This window comes from Ursus maritimus, unplaced genomic scaffold (assembly GCF_017311325.1).
Source record: "Ursus maritimus isolate PB19 unplaced genomic scaffold, ASM1731132v1 scaffold_24, whole genome shotgun sequence".
Classification (NCBI taxonomy): Eukaryota; Metazoa; Chordata; class Mammalia; order Carnivora; family Ursidae; genus Ursus; species Ursus maritimus.
In genome coordinates this window covers 31867172-31886184 of record NW_024424897.1, presented here as the reverse complement: position 1 = coordinate 31886184, position 19013 = coordinate 31867172, and the positions used below count along the sequence as shown (strand labels likewise).

Here is a 19013-nt window from a genome sequence, read left to right as displayed (position 1 = left end):
TATAGTTCCTCAGATTGTAGAGTTAGGCCCTTTGTTCTCCAGAATGGCTGCCTTTGAACTGCCAAGTGCACACTCTCAGAATTCGAAATCCCCACACGCTGGTTGTGGTGATAAACACGAATCTTCGTAGTCCACGCCGGATAATCGGGCTTATTTCTTTGCAGGATTTAACCCTACCTGGTGGGCAGCAACTCCGCCCCAGTCCGGCGGTTCGGGGACGCCGCCGAGGGAACGAGGGAACGCGACTTGGCGCGCCCGCGCCCCACGCTGCTGCACGCGGCTGGGCTCAACGCGGCGGCGTGCCGGGCGGCGGGCCGGCGCGCGCCGCCCAGGAGGCGGGTCGGCTCGTGCGGCGACCGGCCCGCGCGGCGGGAACTCGAGGCCCCATTGGCCGCGCTGGAAGGCGCGGCGGGGGCTCGTGCTCCAACGGTCCCAGGGTCCGCGGCGGCCCCGGCGCAGGCAGGAGGGGGGGCAGGGCGCAGCGAAGGCTGGACGAGTGGGAGGGGGGATCGAGAACGGGGTGGGAGAGCCAGGCTCGGCGGGGTGAATCCCAGTGCCCGGGCGGGGGCGATGGAGGAGGCGCTGCTCTCCACCCCCATCAACCCCAACAACTTCCCCGCCAAGCTGTGGCGGTTGGTGAACAGTCCCCGGTACCGCTCGATCCGCTGGGACGGCCGTGGCGAGGGGCTGCTCATCGACCAGCCGCTCTTCGAGGCCGAGCTGCTCAGCCCGCCCGGGGCAGGGGCCGGGGCCGGGGGCGGCGGCGGCGGGGGGCAGCGGGCGGGGCGGGGGGGCGCCGGCCGAGCCCGAGCTCTTCAAAACCACCAACTTCACCAGCTTCATCCGCCAGCTCAACCTCTACGGCTTCCGCAAGGTGGTGCTGGGCGGGCCGGGCGCGGCGGGGCCCGGGCCGGGGCCAGGGGGCGGCGGGCCGGCGGGCGACGGGCCGCTCCACCACTTCCACAGCCCGCACTTCCGCCGCGACCAGCCGCAGCTGCTCGTGCACCTCAAGAGGCTCACCAGCGCCAACAAGGCCAAGCTGGCGGCCGGCCTGGAGGTGCCGTGCCGGCCGCCCAACCGCTTCCAGAGGCTCCTCATCACGTCGGCCTCGGCCTCGGCCTCGGCCTCCGCCTCCACCTCCCCGCTGCAGCCCCAGGAGCCGCCGCCGCCCGCGGGGCCCCGGCCAGAGCCGCACGGTGAGTCCTCGCCCGCGGCAGGGCACATGGGGCGCCAGGGAGCAACCGCCACTTGCGAGGGCATTCCGCACATCCTGCCCCGTGAGGTGATCCACTTGCTGCTGTGCTTCCGGAGAAATAAGCCACGTCACCTCCACCGTTTCCAGCACCCCTTTCCGCCAGCAGGTCCCCCCAAAGAGGCCGTAAGCGTCGAGTCCCTTCTGGCTAGTTGCCCACTGGCGGCCGAAGGGACCTCTGCTGTAGGCTTTCTGCTCTCCCCGGCCCCTCTTGAACTCCAAGCCTCCATGGCCATTTACCTTCTTGAGACCCTTACCTTACCTTGAACGTCTAGAATAAGTAGCCCTTTGTCGAAGCTCCAGGTCGGGAGGAAACACCGAAGGGTCTCCCTTGCTCTAGAGGGTGAGAATATGATGGTCAAGGGAGGAAGAAACAGAGCCACAGCCAAGGAAACTTAGAACGTTTATACCGACCGAGGGAAAGTGAACAAGGTACCTTGAGTGGAAGTGTGTCCTTGAAGGGACCGGCCATCTTCCACCCCTTTGACACACGTAAGAAATCTTAGAAGAGGTGTCCTGATAGTAATCGTAGTATAGAAAAGTCGACGTTGTTTATATATCTTAAGAGCAAAAACATAGTAATATTTTTAATTGTCTTAAGATGTTGTTCCTGCATACAATGAATTGGCTAAACATTTTGTTCATTGTAACTAATTAGAGCTGATGTTTACTTAGGTGTTATGGTTAGGTAAACATGAGGCAAAAATGGTTTTCTTTACTGTCAAGTTGTAGTTAAAAAGAATTTTAGAAAGTTCACATTTACAATCTTTGACTCTTTCACTCTACACCTTTTGGTATTGAAAAAACTTTATATAACTGTGTATTTACTAAGAGCTCAAAAATTCTCTGATAGAAAACTATCAACTTGATTTCTGGTGCTCTTCCCCCTCTTCTGGGAAGGTGAGGGTGGCAATATTCCTTCTCTGTTTAAAGAATCCACGATATGAGGCAGTATTCCAAGACAGCAACTGGATATAATAATGAGAATTCATTCTTTGCCTTCAGTAGAAACATTTTCACCATGTTAATTTGGATTTAACATAATGTGTAAGGATTATTTTTCAGTTATGGGAAACTTAAAAAATATACAAATGAAATTAGCTCTTTGTTCAGTTTAACCTAGGCCCAGGGATATGAATGAGACAGCATTTTGTTTATTTGAAATTTAGAAGATAAGGGATTATAAACTTGTGTGTCTGTGGAGTTTAGAAGATAAGGGATTAGGTTAGAGTTCTAGTAACAAGATGGAAAAATAGCAGTGGCGTAGGAATGTTCTAAAGGAATTCTAAAGGAGTATTAAGCTGCTTCCATGTGATGGCCATTGATTTTGGTGGGGAATTGAATGGGGAAAGGCAATGGAGATAATACCATGGCATACATTTGGCAGAATCTCTGACGTGGATATTTGTTTTTCAGGTTGTGTATCTGGTGGGCATATGGAGAAAAGACTGGGAAGTGTGTTCTTGGGAGAAATAGGATAACCACTTCAAACAGAGAAACATATATGTGCATACATAAAAAGAAGGTCTTGCTCACTTTTTTCACTTCTCTGACTTTTTCCCTCACCAGTGTTAAACCCAGTTGTATTCTAAGGATAGAGTCTATTTTATTTTCTTTGATTTTTATTTATTTATTTATTTAAAAAGATATTAATTTATTTATTTATTTGCGAGAGAGCACAAGTGGTGGGAAGGGCACAAGAGACAGCACGAGTTGGGGGAAGGGCAAAGGAAGAGGGAGAAGCAGACTCCCCGCTGAGGAGGGAGCCCAACACTAGGCTCTCCATCCCAGGACCCCGTGATCATGACCTGAATTGAAGGCAGATGCTTAACCAGCTGAGCCACCCAGGAGCCCCGGATAGAGTCCATTTTAATTAAAGAAATACAGGGGCTGCCTATGGTCTGATTTTCTTCACTTATAGTTTAGTTGGGTGGCACTTTAAAGATTATTTGTTGAATAACAAATTTAATTCATACTTTTACAGTATCAATAATACATCAATCGACATATAACTAGATCATTGTAGTTTTCATGCATTTACTGTTTTTTACTGGTCTGCCTGTTGGTATGTGCAGAAGGTTTGTCATTTGTGGATTGTCTATACCATAGGCTTGATTCACTAGGGAATTGAGTGACTCGTGTGGGCGGGATGTAAGTTCAAGAATAGTGGGCCAGGGGAGCCTGGGTGGCTCAGTCGTTAAGCGTCTGCCTTCAGCTCAGGTCACGATTCCAGGATAGTGGGATCGAGCCCCGCATCGGGCTCCCCGCTCAGAGGGAAGCCTGCTTCTCCCTCTCCCACTCCCCCTGCTTGTGTTCCCTCTCTCGCTGTCTCACTATCTGTCAAATAAATAAATAAAATCTTAAAAAAAAAAGAAAATACTGAGCCAACTTTGTTTGTTTTAATTCTATGTTCTAAGCCCTTGGCTCTTCTATTTGTCTTTATGTAATTTTTATTCTTCTTGACTCTTTCATTAGTTATATGCCTGACTATACTGTTGCTTTTCAGTTTCTACTTTGTTTACTGTGTTCTACTTCAGCTTATGGTTTGAATACTTCTTTTTTTTTTTTCTTTACAATAGACTCCTTTGTTTTAGTAACTACTTGTCTTATCTAGATCCTTTGAACTAGCTGTCTTGTGCACCTTTCAGGAATGTACTTGATAAGAAATATGAAGATCACATGTTTTTCCCTTTTTTTTTTTTTTTGGTCCACTTTTGTTATTTTGCTCTTGAGCGGCAATTTATTTTACAGTGTTTGTTAACAATATTTGTTAAAACTTTCTAAATTAAGTAACAAGTGTGAGAAATAGTAGATAATCTGTTTTGGCCTGGGAATACCAAGCTCGCAGGAGGCAAGTTTTTCCTGGGAATTGATTAGCTCAGATTCATTTATATAGAAGGAATAGGATTTTTAAGAACAGAAATCCATCTTGCCTTGCATTTCCAGAATTCTGGATTTAAACGTTGCCAAATATATCTTGAAGGTGTTCTGAAAACATGTAGATGATATTCTGTGAAGTTGGTCAGAATAGAAACCTATGAGATAACCCTTAACAGTAAATAAGAGCTGAACGTGTTTTAGTTCTTTATTTTAAAAAAACAAATGCAAAGGAATGCCTTTCTAATCCTATCAGCATTCTTATGTTAGCAGCGTCTAAAAATCTGTGTTTTGGCGATCACTAAGAGTTTATTGTGATAGAAGTAGAATTTATATTTTAATTTGAGAAATCAAAGTAATTAAGGAATTAGCTGCTTAAGTTATTGACAATCTGCAGATTCATTAACAGCTTAACTGTAAAGAAAAGTAGAAGTGTTAACTCTTGCACACTGCAGCGATATGTAGTTGTAGTATGCGAAGAATCCAAGGAGGACTCAAGTGGTGGGTAGTTTTAGACCTCAGAAACAGCTGTTCTAAAGAGCAAAAAATGTTACTTTAGGTCTTAAAGGATTGTACTGGTAGGTCAAAGTATGTATACATATAGAATTGCTAGTCAAATACCGTTAAAACTATTTTTTGTACTTTAGAGGAAAAGAGGAAAAGCAGTTTTTAAGAGGTATATATCATTTGAATACATTCAATCTTCTGAACTAAGAGTTTTTTCCCCATGAGGTTTAGACCTCTTGATTTCCAGGGCTCTAGAATTTTTGTGTATATAAGTATGTATGTGTTTTTGGTAAATGCTTTATTCCTTTTAAAATTTTTATCATTTTTAAGAGTTTATTTTAAGAAAATTGATTTGAATCAGGCAGTGCCAAACCAGAAGTGGTTAGGAGTGCTCCTAATGCTTTATTTTTATTTTATTTTATTTTTTTGAGAGAGACAGCAAGTGGATTGGGTGTGCAGAGGGAGAGAAAGAATTTTTTTTTAAGATTTTTTTTTTTTTATTTATTCATTTGAGACAGAGACCAACACACACAGAGAGGGAGAGAGCGAGCGAGCACACGCGCATGAGCAGGGGAGAGAGGCAGAGGGAGGGGGAGAAGCAGACTTCTCGCTGATCCTGGAGCCTGATGAGGGGCTCGATCCCAGGACCCAGAGATCATGCCCTGAGCCAAAGGCAAACGCTTAACCATCTGAGCCACCCAGGCGCAGAGAGAGAGAGAGAGAGAGAGAGAGAGAGAGAGAGATCAAGTTTATAAGCAAGCTCCACACCTGGCACAGAGCCCCCTGCGGGGCTCCATCCCAGGACTCACAACCGGAGCCAAAATCAAGAGTTGGATGCTTAACCGACTGAGCCACCCAGCGCCCCCTAATGCTTTATTTTTAGAGGAAATTAAACATCAAAGAAATAGAATGAAAGATGTTTACACATGTTAAATGGGTTTGCAGTTTAAATATTTGGAAAAGTAGGTTTTTGAGTGCCATCTTTTACCACGTAGTTTAACAGATGAGTAGCACATAAATTAGAGTTTCCCTCTGTTTTATAGATTCGTTTAATAAAACAAATTGAAAGGAATTTGTGAACCACATAATTTAATACATGACACCTTCCTGGGAATAAATTAGCCTAGCTTTATGTTCAAGAATTACAGTCTGAAAAATAAGTTCAGCTTGCAACATGCGTGTTTTCTTTTTCCTCTTTACATAGTATTGCCGTTTCTCTTCATCGTCTCCACTTTTTAATTCCTTTCTACCTTATTAGATAAGAGAAAGCAAATATCAGAATCTTTGGGCCTGAGCATGTGGATTTTTAACAAACTCTCAGGTGATTTCAGATGTAAATCAATGTTTGAGAGCTGCTGATATCTAGGAAGGGACTCTACTGGAGATCCTTTAAGAACAAAAGGCCATGGAAAATTTTTGATTAATTTAAGAAAGGAAGAAGACAACTGAGTCAAAGTTTTCAAGCCTGACTTTTCGGCAGAGATTATCATAAAAACAAACAAACAAACAAAACAACTGCAGGGGAGTAAAGAACATTAACTGTCTTTTGGTTTGTGTTATCGTTCTTTTTTGATGTACACATGTCTTTTATATATACAGTTGAGTGTTTACTTTCGTGCCTATTATTAAGGTTTCTAAATGCTTTGAAAGACTAAATGGAATTTCTAAAACTTCTAGGAAGTAGCTTACAGATTGGAAAAATCTGGGTCAATCAGTTGAGGTAAAAAATGTAAGATGACTGAATCGTCTATAAAAGGCTTGAACGTTGAATTTATTTTAACAATTGACTTAATATTAGAGTATAGCTACTTTGTCTCTTATGACAGTAATATTGAGAACCAAGCAAAAGCTTATTTGATTATTTTCTTAGGATTATTATGTGTATTCTGGATTCTGAGCTTGTTTTTATCAGAACTAAATTTCTGTTGTGTTAAAAATGGCTGAGAATTCAACATATTCATATTTTGTGACTTTTGGGTTACTACATCCAGTGGTATAATGTAAAATTAGTAAATGTGTTCTTCCTTTCTTATGCAGGACCAGTGGCTGTAGGACAATTCCACCGGTCATTCCGGCGAGATAGTTTGTCTCCTTACTCCTACGTATCGACTTCATCCCACAACCACAGTACTTTCCCTCTGAAAGGTTTAGATCGGACCCCGATTCCTCCTAGAACATGGCAGAACTCCCTTGGAATGCACCCGGGACAAGTGGAAACGTCTCCCACTTTTTCAGATAAAGGGGTTCCATTTCCTGTACTGCAGAGGTTTCCAACTGAGGTTACCTACACCCTGCAGCCCAGCGCCACATCCGTACACGTTCAGCAAGGTCCTCAAACAATGGTCAGCTCCTCCCAAAAATACAGTAACTACACACCCTCAGCGCAGTACTCCCAAGCCTACTATCCAACAGGTAGGAGAAATTCAAGTTCGGTGGCTTCTCTTAAAGTACTTTATAATGAACATTTATATTTTTAATGCATTTCTGCATGCTTAAAAATAGGAATATGCACCTAAGAAATGTCAAAGTTTCCTCATGAGGGCATATTTTTAAAGCAATATATAAAATTTCGTTGTGTTCTTAAGGATTGTGAAAATTCTGATGGGTACATAAAAGTATATGTTTTTGGTGAAACTTTTGTATCTTTGAAATGTGTCCTATATAATGAAATTAGGATATAGTACGTTGGGACCTTGTCTTAACTTCGCTGCTGGTGCAGTATTTTGTTTCTTTTCTTAAAAAAAATCACATACATATTATAGTTGACCCTTAAACAATGCAGGATTGGGGTACTGACCCCCATACAGTTGAAAAACTGTATAACTTTTGCCCCAAAACTTAACTTCTAATTACCTATTGTTGACTGGAAGCCTTACCTAAGATAACATTAAGAGTTGATTAGCTCATAGTTTGTATGTTTTATGTGTTATGTACTGTATTCTTACAATAAGCTAGAGACAAGAAAATGTTATTAAGAAAATCATAAGAAAAAATACATTTACAATACTGTGTTCTATCAAAAAAATTCACGTATAAGTGGACCCATGTAGTTCAAGCTTACGTTCAAGGGTCGGCTGTATATACTGTATTTTTGAATGTTATAGGTGAGATTACCTCATAATGAAATAATTTTAGTGTATCAGTAAGGAAGTTTAATAAAAGAACATACTCTCAATTTCTTAAAACACGATGGTGTGATTTGACAGTGCAGTCCCTGCAGTGTTAATCCCAGACAACTAAGAAGTGGGGAGTAGCAGAGAAGAGAACCTGATAATGACAATTGACCTAAAGCTCAGCCAAGGTCATTGAAGACATACTGTAGATCTCAAGCCACTAATCAGGAATCCTTATGATAGTGACCACATGTTTAGCTTCTTGGGGGGAGGGGAGTGTCTTTTGGGAGGGGTACAGTTTTGCAAGATAATAGCCTTTCCTTTCCATTCAAATGTACCATGTAGTCATGGTGTGTTTCATAGTGAAGAGTGCTTTCATACTGAGTGACAGAACGGGGCAATGGAAATAAGACAAGGGTCAAGGCTTTCAGAAAAGACCAGAGAGAGTAGAAAGAGGGCATTCCTTTGTTAAGACTCTAGGAGTATTAATTTTCTCAAATATGTGGATCTGGAAGCAATCTCTAGAGGTATTTTGTTAGACCGCTTCTCCCAGGCAGGAGGAAATCAAAAGCTAAAATAAGTGGAAGGAATGTAAATTTGATAAGGAAATAAAATAATTGTTGACTTTTACGAGTTATAAAGCTGGTAACTTCTGTTTGTAACAGGACTCACTATTTTCTAGCTGTAACATCCAACCGTATTCTTTTATTATCAGCTTATTGCATTCTACCAAAATATAGCAGTAAAAGGGATTGTTTTATTTTCCCAAAATATTTCCTATTTTAATATTAAAATAATAGGAGTTTAAATTAGATTGGGTTTTCTATATTTTTAGATATATACTGTTTGGGTGGATGGAGTTGAGAAGGAAAAGGCAAAGGAAGTATGTGGGTTAAGGGTGACTTGGCACTTTTATTCATTTTGCCTATTAGAAATCTAAATATTTTTTTTTTGGCCTTCCTATATAGAAAAAGGTTGAAGTCTACTATTTTTCCAGATTTTCAGCTACTTCTTTGAAAAACAAAACTGTCTGTGTGATCTTGAAAAATAGAAGATGACTAAATTCATGTTCGAAGTTTTAGATCTTATGTATAGCAACAAATAGGGTCAGATTTTTATTAGTGAATAGTTTAATTCAACATTTTAATAAACAGATTAGACGTTACTATCTAAATTATAATTTCAGCCGCATTCCCGGTGCGCATAGAATGTATATACATACATAGAGACAGTCTGTGTCTTCCTTTCGCTTGCTTTCCGTCCTGTAGCCCATCAGCTGGCTAATACCCCTAGCTTCTTCCTTTTACCAGTGTTTCTCAATCCTTGCCTAAACTCCTTCCAAACCCCCCTCCTCAAACTACTAAAGACTCGGAAGCTTCTGGGGAGTTTCAATTTGGAAGAACTGCAGCAAGAGAGATGTAGAAATGTGCTTAACCTTCCAATTTGTAATTTTGGAGGCATTTTCCTATGGCCATGTTAGATAGGGTGGTTATTCTATATTACTATTAGTCATACACTATGGTACAGGTGGTTATAATCTGGATTAGGAGCCAAATTAGCCTATGTGATGTTGTTTCTATGGGAAAATGTATTTCAAGTTCCAGACAATCCTCTCGGAAATAACCTGGCTCCAAATTTTATGAGAACCACTTATGTATTATGTACCAGAAAACACTACAAATAGTTAATGATGTTCATTCATTATAGAAATACTACTTGTTAAATTATGATTTAAGATGTATTATTTTAAAAACATTTTATGTTAGCTTGGATGTAAAATTATAAATTAAAAATTGTCTCCAAGAGTTCAAGGTAAGAACTAGAAAAGAGACATTAAAAGAATAGGTGCTGCTGTTGTTTCGATAGCTTACAGGGCATGTGAAATAGAATCTTACGTTACCTGAATTTTTGTTTTGTCTTCTTTAATAGGATAATTGAAATGTCTATAATGTTTCTGAGGTTCGAAGAATAAGAAATGTCATTTATTCATGATGACATCTAATACATAGAGTAGGTCTATGATATAGTGTAATAAGCAAAACTGCTTGGAACATTCTGAAGTACTATATAAATAAAAGGCTGTATTAAATATAAAAGATTTGCTATGGAAAAGAAAATGCCATAAAAATACTGTGGAAGTATTTGATTCCTCCAAATTTTAGGTGAAGGAAGCAAAACGTAGTGAGCAGCCGAGCCAATATTTAGTGAGTACCTGTTTATGTAGAACGTTACAAATGACTTTTCTGAAGTTAAATAGAATATTATTCTCAGAGGCAGGATAATAATCACTCCCAAATCCAGCTCTTCAAGTAATAACGAAGGAACTAATTTTGGAATAATGGTCCAACTTGAATCCTTTTCAAGGATTTGAGGTTTGGATCAAATTTTAGTAGCAGCAACACCTGACTTCATTTAAAAATTGTATTAATAATAAATTTGGATCTGGTCTTCAAATAGTATAACCAGTAAATTTTGAATGTCGTGATATTTTACAAATCAATTTCTCTAGTAAAGCCAAAGATTGAGACTGGAAAACTGCCGGCAGACTGACTCATAAAATGACTCATCCGGATCTGTGCTTACGTTCGTCATTCCCCTCTTGAAGCGCCTGTTCTCTTTGCCTAACTCACTACATTTTTTCCACTCTTATCACTCCTTCAAAGACAAAATGTTGTAGATCCAGTATTGATTGACTCTTTTTAGTCTCTCTTTATCTCGGGTTCATTTTTTTCCCCTCTGATGTTATTTATATAGCAGTCACTATGACCAAGCATTGTTCTGAGTATTTTCCAAATATCAATTCATTTAATCCTCACAGCAACCTTAAAGGTTAGAAATTTAATTATCCCCATTTTATAGGTTAGGAAACTGAAACGCAACTAGTCAGAGGCAAGGCTGGCGAACAAACCGAGTCAGACTGACTCAGGAGTCCATTCTTCGGTCATGGTGCTCTGCTACATGCCTGCCTCTCATATAGAGAGGGACTTGTTGTTTTTTCTTTTGAGAGACTCTTTCCTAGTATGTCTCCTCCCCAGAGTTAGTTACTCCCAGATAGGATAGACAACAGAAAATGATGGAGGGACCTACCCTTCTATGCTTCTGTGGCAGTGGGACTACCCCGCATTATTGACTCATCCTACCCAAGCTGTGAGAACATAGTCCCAACTGCTAGAGTGGGAGGTCCGGTTTGGGGCCTCTGAAGAGTGGGGCTGCCTCTAATTCATTTCTGTATAGCCTTCTGCCTAGCATAGTGCTTGGCTATAATGATTTCCTAGTAAATAGTGTATTGAGTGGAATGAAATAAGTCTAGTCTCAGCTTTGTAGTTAATCATTTAACCTGATCTTCAGTGAATAATTTCATGACACTCCTCCTCAATTTCCCTTCCTATAAAGTGGCAATAGTAGTTCAGGTCAGGGATTAAATGAATTTAATGTATGTAAATAGACTTTATAAAATTTAAAACACTATTTACATAGAAAGCATAAAGTATTTTAAAAGCTGTCTTTCAAATGAACCTACATATTAACATCCTAAAGTCTAAATACAGTAATTTTTAAGAATATACAACTTCTGCAAGGTACATATGATGTTTTTATTTTTTATTGAAAAAATACATATTGTATCATTATTTAAAAAAAATTTTTTTGACTTGAATCTTGGGCAAAAAGAATTGCTTATTATTGTGGGTTTCTGTTGTTTTTTAAGTAGGTTCCATGCCCATCATGGAGCCCAGTGAGGAGCTTGAACTCAAACCCTGAGATCAAGAGTTGGATGCTTAACTGACTGAGCCATCCAGGCAGCCCTATTATTGTTTTAAAGTACATTTAAATTCTAAAGATTTTTCTTTTAGGCTTTTAATTCTATATAGTGTACATAAACAGATACAGCACCTGGAGTTAGAAGAGCTTTGAATGCTGTCGTTTTTGTGCTCAGGTAGCCTCTATTGTCAGTTTCTTTGAAAAGGCCCGATTTTGTTCTTATGGCAAGAGGGACAGGAAGTTCTCTTTAGCTGCCAGAAGAAACTAAGCAAAAGCACAATTATATTTGCCTTTCTTTTTATTAAGGTAAAATATAAATAGCATAGAGTTTACCATATTAACCATTTTTAAGTCTACAATTCTGTGGCGTTAAATACGTTCACATTGTTGTACTAGCATTTCTACCTTCCATTTCCAGAACTTTTTTCTCTTCCCCAACTGAGACTCCATACCCATTAAGCACTAACTTCACACTCCCCTCTCCCCCCAGCTCCTGGCAACCACCATTCTACTTTCTGTCCCTATGAATTTGACAACTGTCTGAAACTCATATAAGAGGAATCATACGATATTCGCCCTTTTGTGATTGGCTTATTAAGCATACTGTTTTCAATGTTCATTGATACTATAGCATGGGTCAAAATTTCCTTATTTTTTAAGGCTGAATAATTTTCCATTGTATATATGTACCACATTTTGTTCATCCATTCATCTGTTGATAGACACGGGGTTGCTTCCATCTTTTGACTATTGTGAATAATGCTGCTGTGAACATGGTTGCACAAATATATATTTGAGTGCCTGTCTTCACTTTTTTTGGGTATAGATCTCTACCCTACTATAAGTGAGGAAGTATTGGGGTTCTAGATGTGTAGTAACTTTTCTTGAAACTAAATTTACTATTAGGCTGTTTTTCCTGTTGAGCATTTATATTGGGCATTTTCTCTCTGTTGACACTGTACGATTCTGGAGTAGATTCAAGTCTAAAACATTTTAATTATATATTTGTATTACCTCCATAGGATAAAGGAGTATGAAGTTGTTTTCCTAACCCACAGTGGGAGTGAAAATTTTTACTGTTAGGTAATTTTTAGTACTCCTGGATTTTTTTTTTTTAAGATTTTTATTTTTATTTATTTGACCGGGGTGGGGGGGGCAGGGAGAGAAAAGCGCAAGCAGGGGGAGAGGCAAAGGGAAAGGAAGAAGCAGGCCTCCTGCTGAGCAGGGAGCTTGACATGGAGCTGGATCCCAGGACCGATCCCAAAGGCAGACACTTAACCGACTGAGCCACCCAGGCACTCCTACTCCTGGATTTTTTAAATTACCAGAATTGTTTTTAAAAATGTCATTAACTATTATATTTATATCTGAAATAGAATTCTGTCCATTATTCCCAGTTCTTCGTTCTCCGTACAATGTAATGCCTTAAGTGAACACTGCCTTCAGGAAGACAGTGGAAGATCGTTATGCAGATGAATGTGCCTTAAGATATAGTGATAAACTCAGTTTTATAAATGTCAGTGCTTTCACAATGCTTTCATAATATACACTGGGTTAATTTGTCATGTATTAAGCACACAGTTGCATTTCTATAGTTAGGTTTTTCATATTCGGTAAACTTCCTAGTATCTTACTTTGTTCTATTTTGTTGACTGTACAAAGTATGACTGCATTGGTAAGGAAATAGCCACTGAGGAATCTTTTCAGATTATCTATTCATGTCCCCCTTTGCATGTCCCCCTTTCCATTTGTTACTGGACACTTAAAAAGACTCACCGTTTTGCTGTTTCCTTAGATACCAAATCAGCTATCGGCTGTATATTAATATACTCTCTGTCGTATATTTTACTTTATTTATTCAAGAAATTTATTTTATTTTTATTTTTTTTATTATTTTTATTTTTTTTTAAAGATTTTATTTATTTATGTAACAGAGAGACAGCCAGCGAGAGAGGGAACACAGCAGGCGAGTGAGAGGAAGAAGCAGGCTCCCAGAGGAGGAGCCCGATGTGGGACTCGATCCCAGAACGCCGGGATCACGCCCTGAGCCGAAGGCAGACACTTTAACGACTGCGCTACCCAGGCGCCCCTCAAGAAATTTATTTTAAAGTACACTTTAACAACAACTTAAAATGTGTAAGCGGTGGAATCAGAACAGTATCAGAAAAATAAACCTAATACCTTCCGTTGATTTATTTGTAATGAAATACTATTTCATGGTACCCTGATGAGTGCAAACCTGCAGCTGCTGACTGTCTTTTCTTGCCACTAGGGGGCTAGGGTTTCCTTAGCTGTTAAAACTCTAGAAAAATGCCCCAGTGCTTTTCAGAGTTTTGGCAAACCCAGCAGACCCCTCCTTGGTGTTTTCCTTTTTGGATTTAAGTTCTTTCCCAGGATACTTATGCTTTCAAATATTCTGGGAAATCAAATTCAAATCCAAAACATTGAAATTGTATATTTGAATAATCTCCAAACGTTAAAGTGTTAAGAGCCTGCTTAGTGATAAGAGCATGAATTTCATGTGGCCATCTTAGTGATGTCTGACTTTTTTAATCACTGGAATTGTTAAAATGATATAATTCAGAAAACATCAACCCTTACATGTGTATCTAAACTAGAATTTTGTCCATTATTTCAAATTTTTCCTTCATGTGCAGAATTTAATGGCTTAAATTGCATATGATATTAGAAAATATTTATTTCCCCCCCAAAAGAAAATATTTATTTCTAGTATACCTTCGTGAACTTCTGACATTTTAAAAATCAGTTGTCAATAATAGAGAGATAGGGATTGGGGCGCCTGGGTGGCACAGCGGTTAGAGCGTCTGCCTTCGGCTCAGGGCATGATCCCGGCGTTATGGGATCGAGCCCCACATCAGGCTCCTCTGCTATGAGCCTGTTTCTTCCTCTCCCACTCCCCCTGCTTGTGTTCCCTCTCTCACTGGCTGTCTCTATCTCTGTCAAATAAATAAATAAAATCTTAAAAAAAAAATAATAGAGAGATAGGGAAACATTGCAATGAAATTTTATAATCCTTAGGCTAATTTACTTTCAAAGATCATAGAATAAGATTGTTTAGTAATTTTATTAGCATACACAAAATACTAAAAATGTGGACATAGAGAGTTGCTGCCTTATAATAAAGACAACTTAAAAATATATTCATCAAGTGGAGTTCTAGTAAAATTAAATTATAACATTTTAGGAAGAAGGAAAGATTAGGGAAGTATTGTACTTGTATTGGTTTGATTGCCGGCTCTGTCACTATTAGCTTTGTGACTTTCAACAAATTATTTAACATCTCTGAGCTTTAGTTTCCTTAATTTTGTAAAGTAATGTTAATACCTCATTCAATTGTTGTTTGGATTAAATGAAGCAATATATGTAAAGCACCTAGTACTGTGCCTGGAACATGGTAGGTGCTCAATAAATGTCATCCTCTGTTTAATCCAAAGGTGTGATGTGTTATAACTGATTCTCATTCGTTCTGGAGAGTCTCTCTCTGGAAAAGAGGAGACTCAACCTATTATTAAGACTGCATCTGTAAGTATAACTATCCCAGTACAAAGAGTTAATCTTTTCATGGTATCCTAACTATAAAGAGAAAGCTTGGAAAATATACTTCTTTAGTTAAAATAATAGCAGCATTAGCTATTCATTTTTTGATTGCCTACTGTATGCCAGTACTGTTCTAAGTGCTTTATGCATATTAGCTCATTCATTCCTCACAACAAACATAGTAGGGTATGTACTATTATTATCCCTATTTTATTAAGATGCAGAAACTGAGGCCCTAAGAGATTAACCTTGCTCAAGTTTATACAGCTAGTAAAATTTTAAAACTGGGCTCCAAAGCCAGTCTGGCTCTTGGATTCAAATTCTTAACCATTTGTTTACATGGCTAAAACATTTTTGTCTGGATTTTACTAGATACATTGTATAATGGTAGGAATGTTTGAAGAGTATTTCACTTATTTTATCCTTAAAACACACCCTCCTCCAAATGTTTGTTACTATTAAAATGATTGAAGCAATTATTTTGGAATTCCAAATATGTTCTGATATTTTCAGTAAAATGAAATTACTTTCAATAAGCATAAATGTTTGGTTAGAAAGGTAACAAAATGTTTAGGTGCTAAAGAAATCATTTAGAAAAGTAGACATAACCCTTTAAAGTGATTTTTTAAAATTAGTTTATTACCACGTTGTTTTCAACAAATACTAGCACCTAATTGAAATAAATATAATTTTATTGCATCCACAAAGGAAAACTTTTGGAATTTTTCTTTCCAAGTTGAAAGAAGGTAGTGCCTAAAATGCCGCCAGCGGTGAATTGTGGTTGCTGACTCTTCTCTGTTTGAATCTGTCCCAGCTGTGCTGCAGTGCTGCTCTCCTTCTACCCACATGGATGCTCTAAGTAGTTGTGTCACCCCCACTGCCTCTTCCTATGCACACTGCAACTACTTCCAGGTAAGATTCTTGGAGCAATGGACGCACTCTGTACTTCACGTGGCGTATTATTGACCTTGCACAGTTTTAAAGTGTAATTTTATCTTAATGAGTAGCCAGAGGTCACTGTGGATTATGACTTCAGTGTTCTCAGTTCTAAAAAAAAGGGAGTTGATATAAATGATATCTGAGGATTCTTCCAGGCCTGTGCTGTCCCAAACAGTAGGCACTAGTTATATGTAGCTATTTAATTAAAATGAAATAAAATCCTAAATTCCTTTCTAGTGCTCAAAGCCTCATATGGCTAGTGGCTACCAAACTGTACAACACTGAGAACGTTTTCCTCATTCCTGAAAGGTAGTTTGAGCATTGCTGTTCCAGGCTCTTCTATGGCAAAATGAATACCAGATAAACCTTAAAAGTATGTAAGTCACCAAATGACAGTTTCTTCCAAGATGATACAGATAATTACTTTTTTTAGTGAGAAAGGAAAAATGAAATAAAAAATGAGAAACTTAAGTGGTGATCCCTTTTGCCCCCATATTGTTAACACTATAATTCGGTTATTTTCTCATTATTTATTGGAAAGCAATTGCGTTGGTTTAAATGTTTTAGACTGCTATTCTGGGATAAGATTAAATTCCTTGCTTTGTAGTTTTACGCTATAATTGTTTGAAGATTGGACTTATGTGTTTGCCTTTGATATCATGTAGTTGAGAAAGCCTCTATTTTTAAGAGAATATCTTACCAATGGCATTCCAGTACTGAAGCGAACGTTCCCTTTTTTTTTTTTTTTTGAGAAAATTACATAGGAAGTCAAATGATAATCAGATTGTTGTTTGAAGAGTGTAGAATCAGAGCAAAGGGACTTAGTTGGACATTGTTAATGGCAGGTACCACCAAGCATGATAGTCCAGTCTGTTCATCTTCACTAAGGGGACATATCTCGTGCTCTTGTTTGTGGATCTAGACACTCTCTCCCTTGGATGATACTGGAAATACTCTGATGGTGTTTATGTCTTGATTATGTTTATGTTTTAAATTATTTAGTATATCCTTCGAAATATTCTTACTAGAAAGACAATACATGTTTGTTACAAGAAAATAAAGATAGGTAGACATAACATTTTTTTAAAGATTTTATTTATTTGAGAGAGAGAGAGCATGATCAGAGGGAGTGGCAGAGGGAGAAGCAGACTCCCTGCTGAGCAGGGAGCCTGATGTAGGGCTGATCCCGGGACTCTGGGATCATGACCTGAGCTGAAGGCAGATGCTTAACTGACTGAGCCACCCAGGCACCCAGGACATAACATTTTTAAAATGAAAAAAAAAAAGAACATATTTTAGGTGTGATTCTGGAAATAAATGAAATTGGTTTCGTTGGATCATAGATATTGATGAGAGTGTGCATGAATGATCATTATACTGTAATGGTTAAGAGTAAGAGCTCTTGGGTCAGGCAACCTATGCTTGAAACCTGGATCTGTCAGTTATTTCATTGTGACTTTGGGTAAATTACAGTTTCTCTGACCTTCAGTTTCATCATTTGGAAATGGAAATGATCACCTTTTATAGACCTCTTGAGAGGATTAAATGGAATAATGTATATAAAGTACTTTGCATGTGCTTGGCACATAGTAAGAACTCAATAAATGACGCTATTGGCTAGAGTAAAGCAGCTTGATGCTTAAACCATTGAAATTTATATTGTTTGGTATTAATGTCCTTTGAATAATTGACCCAGTCTTTGCTGTGTATTTGGCAACATCAACCCATTACATGTTTTATTTAATTATTCTTCTTCAGTATTTTATATTCATAACTTGAGATTATTTATCACCAAACATGTAGTTGAATGCCTACTGTGTGCAAAGTACTATGTATAAGAGAATACATCTTAAAGATATAAAGAATACATCTAAAAGTGGCAGCTTTTTTAAATCTATTATTTTATTATTAAAAATAAATGATCTCAGGAACCAAAGGACATTCGATATTCCATCCATTTTTTCCCAGATCATTTGGAACAGAATGTCAGTACCTCCCCCTGAATCTGTAGAAGCATTGGTGGACTTGTGAGCATCCTGTGTTTGAAATTTCCTACTACATTCCTGAAATAGTATATGATAGATATAAGTGGTGTTTTTGTCTGTCAATTTTATGGAAGAATTGGGTGTATAGACATTTTATCAGCAAATAGGTATTTGGGTACTATAGTTTTTTGATTTTGTATACTTTAACCCTGAGAATTATTGGTCCTTTCCAGTATTAAACTTAGCATAGCGGTTGACATTTATTAGTCACTAAGTAAATGTTAACAATAGAATTGAAGCTACCATTGCTGAAAAGCTGATTGGTGTTCAAGTTTTCCTAGTGAGCCTTAGTTAAAATGTAATCTATTTGTTTTAACATTTATCAGCCTAAACATTGCTGCTTTCCTTCTTAATCTCATATTCAATTTTCTATCCAAACAGTCCTATTTTCTCTTTTCCCAGAATCCTCCAATGCAATCCTCCTATCCAGTTGAATTTCTGCCTTCTAATTGGCCTTGCAGTGCTACTGATGAAAATAAAAAGACAGAAGTAAACCTAGAGGCTGTTTTTCAGATAGTAGATGAGTTGCATTCCTCCCCTAAATTGGAGATGGTGAAGGTGGAGCCTGTTGAGAATCAGTGCCCGACATCTCAGTCTAACAGAGGCCAACATGTCCTAGCTAATTCAAACAACAGCAATCCATCTTCCACAAGTCAGGCTAGCCAGCTGGAGCCACTTACTCCTGTAGGCTCAGATATTACATCTTTTGTAGTTGGATCAGAACAAGCAATTACCTGCTCTCTGCCACAGTCACCTGAGTACATCTACACCATCCACACAGCTCAGCCTGTTGAAAATACTGCAATGCAGGAACCTGCAGCCATCCAACAAGCTCACGTCAAACTGAAGGAGCAGCTAAGTCATAATCCATCTCCATCTTCAGTAGTATTTGTGCAGGAAGGGCTACCATTCAGCACACACCAGGTAAGGCAAAGAAAAAATCCTAAAAAAGCTCAGAGTGCT

General features: G+C 38.9%; 1 protein-coding gene across 1 annotated transcript in view; it reads left to right on the top strand.

Annotated features, from left to right (window-relative positions):
* The first annotated feature begins 570 nt into the window (after nt 1–570).
* The window catches only part of HSF5 (heat shock transcription factor 5), a 41187-nt gene continuing 22744 nt past the window's right edge, over nt 571–19013 (top strand). The window contains 5 exon segments of the mRNA XM_040640898.1: nt 571–767; nt 769–1196; nt 6674–7048; nt 15881–15978; nt 18453–18974. Coding sequence (XP_040496832.1) covers nt 571–767; nt 769–1196; nt 6674–7048; nt 15881–15978; nt 18453–18974 — 1620 coding nt within the window.